The 10,401-nt window shown below is 65.1% G+C and overlaps 1 protein-coding gene across 1 annotated transcript; it reads right to left on the bottom strand.

The window, feature by feature from the left end:
- Positions 1–421: 421 nt before the first annotated feature.
- On the bottom strand, positions 422–10,195 carry FSCN1 (fascin actin-bundling protein 1). The gene is made up of 5 exons (XM_065923742.1): positions 9,254–10,195; positions 2,791–2,947; positions 2,581–2,702; positions 2,160–2,327; positions 422–1,716 (listed from the first exon to the last, which is right to left on the bottom strand). The coding sequence occupies exons 1-5, from the start codon at positions 10,083–10,085 to the stop codon at positions 1,514–1,516; spliced, it is 1,482 nt and encodes a 493-aa protein (XP_065779814.1). The 5' UTR covers positions 10,086–10,195; the 3' UTR covers positions 422–1,513.
- Between the last annotated feature and the right edge of the window lie 206 nt (positions 10,196–10,401).

The raw sequence follows: 10,401 nt of genomic DNA, 5'->3' as shown, positions 1-10,401 counted from the left end.
CCAAGAAGGGCAGGGTGGACTCGGGACCCAGGTGACCCCTCAAGGCCGGAAACTTCCTGGCCTTATCGGCCAGACAGAGAAGTGGCTCTGTCCCTCTGCAAGCTGGGCGCCAGTGTCTTCTGATCCAGGCACCCACCCTGGACCTCAAGCCTAGTCCACCCGGCGGACTCCTCTCAAGGCCAGTCCCCACCTCGGTGGGAGCCTGCGGTCTGGGGGTGTGGATGGACACACAGGAGGCCTCTTCAGGATGGAAAGGGGACAGCCCAGGCCTCCACACTCTAATCAAGGCACACCTGCCCAGGTGTGCTGGTTTGTGTGTGCTTGACCTCTAACCTCTAAACATGCAGGAGTCGGTTCCCAGGCCCACCCCTCCCGTCTCCCTTCATCCCAGCGCGGGGCACACACACACACACACACAGTCTCAAGGCTGCAGACTTGCATTGTTTTATTTTGCTCTTTCCAGTCTGAAGCTACTATCATGGGCGTTTAGAGTTATACAAATGACACTTACAAAAAATAAAAGACCAAGACACCCAGAGTGAGATGCATGGAGGACACTAACCGGATGGGAGGGGAGCCTGGCAGGGGCAGGGCTTCCAGGGGGCTCCCGGCTGAGGGTTGAGGGCCACGCCCAGCTTCATCCCGCGCCGAGACCGGGAGTCTGGTCAGACGAGGAGCACCGCCCACACGGGGCCCTGGCTGAGGTGGTGAGGGGCCCAGCACCACCAGGTTGAGACCTGGGCCTGGGGTGGGCACTTGGGAGGGCGGGGCAGAGAAAGCCCCTGGGAAGGTGGGGGAGTTTGGATTCGGGGAGGCGCCCCGCCTGCCCCACCACTAGTTGGAGGAGAGGGCACAGAGGCCAGGAGAGGCCTCTGTCTCAAGATCCCCTCAAGCCCACTCATGCCTACAACCAGGCTTGCCTGGGGCTCCTCTAGCAATAACATCTCATTAAAAAAAAAAAATACTGATTTGGTCATTTTCTGCTTCCAGTCAGGCCAGAGGGAAAGCCAAGAGAGACAGGGGCAGGGTCCCCAGATCCCAGCAGGGTGTGCAGGGGGAGGAGCCAGCCCCGACCTGTCCAGACACGAGGGGGGCCACCGACAGGCCTGGGGCGGGAGCGTGGCTCCTGGGGGCCGGGTGGGGGGAGGCTCAGGAGGGATAGGAGATTCCAGTTACGCACCCCACCATCCCGGGGGGGGGACGGGGGCTCGGGAAGGCCTCCCAGCTCTCCCGCCTCCTCGGCCTCCTCGGGGGAAATAAGGCTCAGAGTCGTCTGAGGTCAGGAGAGAGAAGTTCCAGCCTCGCCCAGGGTGCAGAAGAGAGGGCAGAGGGCCGGGACAGCCCACCCAGGGCCGGGTCGGAGCGCCGACCTGCCCGGGGGACGAGCGGTGAGGGCACCGTTTGCTCTGGGTTTCCAGTTTGAAAGGCTAGGGGCTCGCCACCCGCAGCGGAGCCCCGCAGGAGAAGAGAGCTGGCCGGGGGCGGGGCGGGGGGGGGGCCGCGGGGGCGGGGCCTAGTACTCCCAGAGCGTGGCGGGGTCGACGGTGTCGGCGCAGGCCTTCAGGACCCCCGCGTGGTCCCCCTTCAGGTAGTGCCCGCCCACCTTGATGGCCACCTTGTTGTAGTCACAGAACTCCAGGAAGAAGTCCACCGGGGTGTCGCTGCTGCTGGTCACGGACGCGTCACTGCCCACCGTCCAGTACTTGCCCGTGGAGTCTGCAGGGGCACACGAGCGACCCCGTCAGGCCCTGCCTCGGGCTCTGCCCTGCACCCTGCAATCACGGCTCCCAGAGCGGAGCTGGGGTCTCACGGTTCCCAGAGCGGAGCTGGGGTCTGCTGTCCACCCACGTGGATGGATGGAGCCCCTCCCGGCCGCCTCCCACCCACAGCTCAAGTGTGTGCTGGCGCCCCTGCCGACCCTTCCGAGGACACCGTCCTCCTCCCTAGCTCTGTCTGCCGCGGTCTCCCTCCTGTACCCACTAGAGCAGAAGGGGCTCCCCCCAGCTTGAGCCCCTGGCGGCCACGTGGGGCCTGGAATGGCCCAAGCCATGTCGGAGCGCCAAGTGGGGCACAGAGGGGAGGAGGGTACCCTCTGTGCCCAACACTGGCCCTCCCTGCCCCCGTGGGCCCCGCTCAGCCCTGCCCACGGGGGAACCTGCCTTTGATGTTGTAGGCGCCGTCTCGGAACTCCAGCTGGAAGACATCATAGTTGGAGCGGTTGGCGTCCAGGGTGCCCGTGACCTTGCGACAGCCGATGAAGCCGTGCTCCCCGCGGAACACAATGATGGGCCGGTTGATCAGCTTCATGAGGAAGAGCTCCGAGTCCCCTGACCCAGGAAGTGGGAAAAGCAGTGAGCCTCAGGGGGACTGGGGCGAGGGTGGGGCGTGCAATGCCCAGGGTGTGGCTCAGAGAGGGACAGCAGGAGCCTGGGGTCACACAGCACGCCAGCCCTGGGGGAGGCGAGGTGGGGGCGGTCTGGGAGGATGCCCGGTACAGGGCGGGCTACATAAGTGACCATGGCATAGTGAGGACCACCCCCCCCAGGGAACTGGGGCTTGAGGTGTGCCCGAGGCGGCTACCTGCCGTCTCCACGGAGGCTGCCAGCTGGCCATTCTTCTTGGCCGTCACGAACTTGCCATTGGATGCACGCAGAATAATCCTCCGATCACGCCACTCAATGTCAAAGTAGCATCTGGCATCCCTGGGGCAAGGGGCGGGGGGACAGGGTCAGGAGAGGTCGTCCCCCCAGGAAGGGCCGGCCTGGGCGAGCGCGGGCAGCGGGCACTCACTTGGTGGAGGCGGTGGACTGCACACCCCCGGTGGTCGTCAGCGTCCAGTACTTGCCCGAGTGGGTGCGGAAAGCGCATTTTTTGGTGTCGCGGTCTATCTCCAGTTGGAAGGTCTCTTGGTCGGTCTCTTCGTCCTGATTGGCCGACAGGTCCATACCTGCGGGGAGAGCCTCCAGCTAGGACCAGGGACCCCCGCAACCCCCAGTTATGGCTGACCCTCAGCCCTGCCCTCACACCAGTACAGCGGGTCTCTCTCCTGACCTCAGACGACTCTGAGCCTTATTTCCCCCGAGGAGGCCGAGGAGGCGTGGGGGAGCTGGGAGGCCTTCCCGAGCCCCCGTCCCCCCGGGATGTACTGGAATCTCCTGTCCCTCCTGAGCCTCCCCCCACCCCGCCCCCAGGAGCCACGCTCCCGCCCCAGGCCCCAGGCCCAGCGGGGGGGCTACCGCACGGCTCAGGCCCCTCGGCCTCCACATCAGAGGGAGAACCCAGGACCCCGGGCAGGACCAGTCAAGGACCAAAGCCTGCCAGGTCCACTTACACATCACTCTCTCTGATTTTACAGACGTCAAACTCTGCAACAAACCAGATGCAAAAAAAAAACAGATGCAAGAAGATACTGTAGAGTCAACGGGGAGAATCTGAACGTGGCTCGGGGTTAAAGGGGAAGGGTTAATTACTGCTAATCATGCTGTCAGTATGTAAGAGAATGCCTTGCTGTTTATAGGGACACAGGCAAAGATTTCAAGATGAAATGCCCGGATGTCTGGGTTCTGCAGGAAGTACAACCAAAAACAATGAATGGAGGCCCAAGGAGCTGGTATGGCAGCCGCGGGATTGCTATGCGGTGGTTCATTGTTCCCTTCTGCTTCTGTGTACGTGTACAAGTTCAAAGAGCAACTGCACACGTTCCTTTCAGGAAATCTAGAAAACTCCTAAAAGCAAAGTCACACACCACCCCCCATGCCCACCGCACCCCCGGAGAGCCTCTGTGAACACTCGGCGACCACAGCCTCCTAACCATTTCCCCTGCGTTCACACACGCGTTTTCTTGACCTTAAAGTGCAACGCGGGCGGCAGATCGCGATTTGCACATGACCTGCCTAACACCTTCACACGTGTCCACATCCTGAAATCGTCTGCAAAAGGGGTGGCTTCCGGGGTTTTGTTCCCACAAGCTGCAGCCCCATCGCTTTTGCACACCCGTGTGGACTCCAGCTAAAACCTGAAATGCAACCTTTGGTCACAACCGCAAGTTCGCGCCCCCAAGCACCATGGGTCTAAGAGTCTCAGTGTCGGGTGAGGTGGGCCTCCAGGCCTTTAAGAAGCCAGGGCCGGTGGCAGGCGCCCCTTCAGATGAGATGAGGCTGGCGGGTGGCAGGGCCTGGGGGCTAAGTGCCCCACCCCCCGCCCAGGACCCTTTCTTGGCTCTCCAGGCACCACCCAGAGGGCCTGACAGGTGTCAGCCCCACGCCACCAGGTCTTGTGTCCCACGTCAGCGGCACCCTGCCTCACGAGAGAGAGGGAGACAGAGAAATAGTGCCCATGCCCAAGGTCACCCAGGGAGAAAGCTAGGGGTCCCCGGGCTCTCGGGAGGAGAAGGGGACAAACGCAGGCCTCGTGCCAAGCCCTGTCCCCCAACCCTCCCTCCCCTCTCTCGACTGGTGGCCGCAGCCTCCTCAGGTCACCCTGAACAGACCCTCACCACCGCTGGGCTCGACCCCCAGCCCCCCGGGGTCCCCTGAGCCCCAGTGCCAGGGATCAGCTGTCTACTCAGGCCCCGGGGAGGGGGTGAGTGCCATCCACCACGACACCCCCTGCAGAGCACCAGGTGAGGAGCAGCAAGGGCTGGGCCTGTTGGGGCGCCCAGTCCACAAGAGCCGGCCGTCCCAGGGCCACGCCCAGCACGCGGGGCGGGGGTCCCTCCTGGCTCAGACCTGTCCAGCCAGCCTGCCCCACCCCACCTGCCGGGCCACGGGGCACCAGGTGCCCCACGCATGGGAGGCCAGCTGATGGCAAGGGAAGGGCAGGGGAGGGCTGTGAATGGCGGTCAGCACCCCCGCGCTTGCCAGCCTACCTGCTGGTACACGGCCCTGCAGGTTCACAAGGCGCACACCAGGCTCAGGCCAGACACGCTCGGGGGCCCTTCTCCAGGAGACTTCAGGTCCCGGGCGCTCAGCCAGCCATGCGCCCCTGCTGCTCCCAGCAACTCCCCTCCCACCGGGAGGACAAAGCAGGATTCTGTAGCGGAGGGTCCCTGCCCCAGGCCACACGACGACCACCGTCGTCTGCTCAGCCACTCAGACCCCACCCAGCCTGGCTGCGTCCAGTCCTGGATCTGGTGTGATCAACAGGCCTAGGCCGGCGAGCAAGGTACTCAAACTGGGGGCCAGGCGCCTTGTGTGAGCACCGCACCTCCAGTCTCAGTTTCCCTCTCTGTCAACCAGGCTCGGTGTCTCTCGGTTCTGCCAGGAGATCAACAGCATGGAGGAGCCCGATGCCAAGTAGACACCGGGTCTTCTGCTCCCCACAGGAGGGGTTGGGGGGAGTGTCTACTCCATCCAGAGGGGCCCCTCCTGGCTCCAAGGCCCTGCCCCAATGGGAAAGGCCCCACTCGGCTTTGGGAATCTCTAATTAGAGCTGGGTTACTATGGGAACAGGGTTTTCTTTGGGATTTTTCTTTTCATCAACAGCAGCACAGAAAGTGTGAGTCACAGGCCCACTGGAGCCACGGGAAGTAAGGAGAGAGGTGCGGGGGCTCAGCAGAGCCCACGGGCACATCCCCCTGGGCCCCCGAGATGCCAGGCCCCGCCCCCGTCCATCACGCTTTCCCTGTCTCCAGCCCCAGGGCCGTCCAGCACAGCCCTGCCTGCAGCACACCCCATGGTCTCATCCCCCCCAGCCTTAGCAGTCCCCAAATTCCCTGGCTGGTCAAAAATCGGGCGCTCTCCACCACCCCCATTCAGTTTAAGGGAGGGAGCCCAGAAACTTCTGTGGCCTCACCTCACTTCTCCTTGCTGTCAACTCTTGCCACTAGCTGACCCACCTTAAATTCCTACTCCATCTTTACACGAGCTTCCGCATTCTTGAGGAGTGGCCTCATCCTTCCCTGAGGCCAACATGACCTGCCTCATCAAGAGAACTCTTACACATCCTACAAAGCCCGGCCCGTCCAGCCCTTCCTCAGCCAGCCTCACCTTCCAGCCGCTGGGGCTGGGCACTTCTTGAGCACAGAGACCTTGGGCTGCAGCTGGCCCGAGGCAAAGGGGCTGTGAGGTCAGGTGGGAACTGTGCTGAGGCTCCGCCCAGGGTCCGGCTGGAGCCCAGGGCAGAGTGTGGAGGTGTTCGTCGCTCAATCATATCCAACTCTGCAACCCCCCATGGACTGAAGCCCGCCAGGCTCCTCTGTCCATGGGATTCTCCAGGCAAGAATACTGGAGTGAGTTGCCATGTCCTTCTCCAGGGGATCTTCCTGACCCAGGGATCAAACCCGGGTCTCCCACACTGCAGGCAGATATCTTACCATCTGAGCCACCAGGGCAGTGGAGCCCAGGACAGGTAGGGGCCAAAGGAGCTTGAATACGGCTCACTAGGCAGCCCCGCCTGTGTGGTCATGGTGACCCCACTTCCCAGGACCTGGGGTGGACGTGGGCCATCTGCCTTGTCACAGCACCTCTCGGGAAACTACGCCCTGGTGGCCAACACTGCCTCTAACGGTGGCTCTGATGACCTCCTCCCAGAAATACGGTCTGGCCACAAAGAACGTGCCCAGGTGGAGCCCTTTACAGATGGGGATACTGAGGCCAGAGAGCAGTTTGCAGCTTCAGCAGGAAGCACCCCACCCGCACGGGCCCTGGCTGCTGGGATGACTCATATCCCCCGCCGGCAAAACCCAGGAGGCTCCTCCTTCCTGGCCTGCGTTTCCCAACAACGTGTGTCTGGAGGAGCCGCCCCCGCCTCCCTGCCACGCAGGCCTGTCCAAAATGGCCTCTGCAGGCACGCCCCCCAACCCTGCACGGCCCCAGCCCCCATCACCCTCCGTCCCGCCAGGAGACCAGACGTCAGAATGGACCCCAAAACCTGAGGCCAAGGGAGCCCCAATCTTGGCCCCCAAAGCTCCCTCCCCTTTAAACACACAGATGAGCCGCAGCTCTCTTGCTGCAATTTCCAGAGGCTCCTCCTGCCCCATCAGCCTGAATCACACCATGACACCCCCAGCGAGCCTTACTCAAAGGAGAGGGTGTCTGTCCAGGCTCGCCGCCTGGAACCTGCCAAAAATACCCCAGGCTCTCTCTGCCCCTTCCTGGCCCAAGGGGACTCCTGCCATGTCTTTCCCAGGGAAGGGGTGGGACACAGCCGGCAAGCACGGAGCATCCTTCATTGATGAGCACCCACTCCGGCTCCTGCAGCCCTGCTGGCTGATCCAGTCCCGTGGACCAACCTCACAAGCTGCTTCTTAGCCAGCATTGGGCTTTCTGCTCCTCTCTGCCTCAGGGCATTTGCACAAGCTGAGCTCTGTGTCCGCAACACTGTCCCACACACCTGATACATCCCACCTTCTGTTCATCCTCAGGTCAGGTCAAATGTCCTCCGTGGAAAGGGACCTCTCCCATCTAACCTGGGGCCCTCATGGACCTCCTGGAGTCCCAGACACCTCTGTTGCCCAAGATGTAGCTCACGTCCCAATGAGGACAGAGCGCCCAGCAGGGAAGGCTCTGGGACGTGCCCACTTGCTCACCACTCAGGCCTCAGCATGCCTCACTCGCTAGGGGTTCAGTGTTTGCGGAGTAGGTGAGGAGTCCTGCCCCACCTACTGCTGTGTGAGACTGCAGAGGGAAGGTCCTGTGGTCCCCAGAGGCTGGGAGGCGTCAGGGGGTCCAGATGAGGCCCCTGTCTGGCCTCAAACCCAGTTCTGCCTGCTGCATGCTTGCTGTGTGACCTTGGGCACAGGGCTTCTCCTCTCTGGGCCCAAACCCGCTCATCTGCAGGATGGAAGAAGCTTGGCCCACTTCAGTCCTCAGCTTGCAACCTCGGGCGGGAGCTGCCACCGGGCTGCAACCTTCTGGGCAGAGTACAGTCTGGAGGGTGGTCATCAGGAGGAAGGCGGGCCATTGCCTGGGGTTCCCACCCAGCTATCTATCTCCAGAGACCGGGGTCCACCTTCCTGTCTGGGGGGAGTAAGACACCCAGAGGTTCCCCCGGGGGAGAAGGAACAGACTGCCTTCTGGGTCAAAGGAGGGGCCAGGGCGCCAGAAGGAAGAGAAGCCGCCTGGGGGGAAATCTGAGCACCGAAAGTGGGGGCTCATTCTGGCGGGCAGGCCGGTAGGAAATGGCCAGGCCAGCGGGAGGCCCCGGGAAAGGATGCGTCGAGTTGCAGCCAGCTGTTCCAGGCGGGAGTCTTAGGGGGTGGGTTTACTCGAGGCGGGGGGCGGGGAGGCACTTTCCGAGGGTGCCGGGCTGGAGTCTCCCGGCTCACGCTGGGACCGCTCTCGAGCACCCACGAAGCAGAGTGCACGGCCGCGAGCCGCAGGGCGGGGTGCCTGGCGGGCCGCCATCCCCGCCACGCCGCCCTGGACCTGGGCGGTAGCAGGGAGGCCGTGGGGCGGCTTCGGACGGAACACCCGGCCCGGGGTTGGGAGGCGGCGCGGGGGGGTTCCCAGCAGGGGGTACCCGCAGAAAGCCGACTCCCTCCCCGCCCAGCCTCATCTGGTTTTCCCATCCGCAGAGACCGAGCAGGACAAAGGGGGCGAGGGAGGGCCCTGTCGAGGAGCCCGCCCCCTGCTCACAAAGGCCGCGGCCTCGAGCGCGGGGCGGACGCGGGAGGAGGGGCTGGGGGGAAGGGCAGACAGTCCGGGCGCCCCCCTCCAGCAGAGGCCAACCCCTCCCAGCAGCCAGAGGGGGTGCAGAGAGGCCCAGACCCTGGGGAGGTTCACGCGCACCCCGCGGAGACCAAAGGACTCCCCATTCCGCCGGCGAAAGGCGGCCCTTAGGGAGCGCGAACGCGCCCTGCGCCGGGGGCGACCCCTCGCTCCGCCCTGGAACTGAAGACCCACTAACGGGGGGAAGGGCACGAGGCACCGGGCGAGGGGCGTCCCCTCCCCCAGGGCTGGGCCCACGGAGCCCAGGGATCCGCATGAGTCGGGAAGACCCAGATTGGGCAGGGGGTGCGAGGGTGGCACCCGGGGCGGGGCCTGAGCGCGGCCTAAGGAGCCCCAAGCCCAAGGCGGAGTGGGGGCCGCGCCACCGCCCCCAAGGATGGGCAAAGCCCCACCCCTCGCCCCTTCCTCGAGGTCGGAGCGAAGCTCCGCGGCCGGGTGGGGTGGTCTGAGCGCCCAGCGGGGGCGCACCCGGCGTCGCTCGGGATTGCCGCGGGCGAGGAAGGGCGGGAGGCGTGGGGACGGGGGTGGGTGGGGTGCGCTTTGTGCAAGGCCGTGAAGAGGCGAGGGACAGCGTCCCCACTCACCCTGGCGCGTGGACACGTTTCTCTCGTTGGCCGCCTGCAGCACGACCTGGGCGCAGCTCTGCTCCAGGGCGAAGAGCTCGTCCTTGCCCACCTTGGTGGCCTTGCCCGCCTTGAGCGTGCCGCTGGGCCCCGACGGCGCCAAGTAGCGGCCCTCGCAGTCGCGGAAGGCCACCTTGCCGGAGCGGAACTCCAGCGTGTAGCCGGTGGCGGGCTCTGGGTGAGCCACCAGGCGCCCGTCGTGGCGCAGGAAGCGGTGGTCGGCCGTCTGCAAGCTGTAGCGCTGGTCTTGGAAGGCCAGCGTGATGAGTGAGTCGACGCCCCAGGGCACGTCGCGGTCCACCGAGATCTCGTCGGCCGGCCGCGCGCCCAGGTGTGCGTAGCGCTTGCGGGCCAGGCTGTAGATGTTGACCTGCGGGTGCATAGCGATGTGCACGCTCCACTTCTCGGCCGGCGACACGGTCTGAGCGAAGCACGACAGGCGGTCCTCGGTGCCGCCGAAGTAGCGCCGGTGCGCCTCGGACTGCAGCGACCAGCGGCCGTCGTCGTGCGCCACGATGAGAAAGCGGCAGTCGGCGCCGGGCGCCTCGTGCTCGCAGGTCACGTTGCCGTCCTTGTCGGCCGCCAGGTAGCGACCCAGGTGGCTGCGGAGGCACACGGCGGCGCTGCCCGCCTCATCGGGCGGCTGCTCCAGCGTCCAGATCTGCTTCTTCTTCAGGCTGCTGGCCGAGGCGTTCACCTTGAACCCGAACGTCTCGGCCGTCAGGTACTTGTTGTTGCAGTTGATGAGCCCGAACTGGATCTGCAGGGCCTCGGCCGTGCCGTTGGCGGTCATGGTGGCGGCTGGCGGCGGGCCGGCGCGGCCCGGGCGGTCGGTGGCGGGTCCCGGCGGCGGTGCCCTGCTCCTTTGTTAGGCGTCTGCCGCGGCCGTGCGCGCACCCTCAGCAGCGGCTTTACAAAGCCGGCTCGCGGCGCCCGAGCCCCTTTATAGGCGGGGTGACGTCAGCGCCGCCAGGCCCCGCCCCCGCCCCGCCCCGCCCCGGGGCTCGCCGAGCGGGGGGCGCGCGGGCTGAGCCGGCGAGCCGAGTGGCGCTGGGGGCCCGGAGGGGCGCGGGCGGCGGCTGCGCTCTCAGCCGCCCCTCCTTCTGCAC

Source organism: Muntiacus reevesi, chromosome 2 (assembly GCF_963930625.1).
Source record: "Muntiacus reevesi chromosome 2, mMunRee1.1, whole genome shotgun sequence".
Classification (NCBI taxonomy): Eukaryota; Metazoa; Chordata; class Mammalia; order Artiodactyla; family Cervidae; genus Muntiacus; species Muntiacus reevesi.
The sequence above is the reverse complement of the archived record's forward strand: the minus strand, read 5'-3'. Positions and strand labels throughout refer to the sequence as shown.

What these genes read in the sequence shown, in the direction of transcription:
- FSCN1 (XM_065923742.1), bottom strand. Translation starts at nt 10,085, where the DNA reads ATGACCGCCAACGGCACGGCCGAGGCCCTGCAGATCCAGTTCGGGCTC. An exon ending in AAACGTGTCCACGCGCCAGG is followed by an intron (nt 2,948 to 9,253) that starts GTGAGTGGGGAC and finishes CTCTCCCCGCAG; the next exon opens with GTATGGACCTGTCGGCCAAT. An exon ending in AGCCTCCGTGGAGACGGCAG is followed by an intron (nt 2,328 to 2,580) that starts GTAGCCGCCTCG and finishes TTCCTGGGTCAG; the next exon opens with GGGACTCGGAGCTCTTCCTC.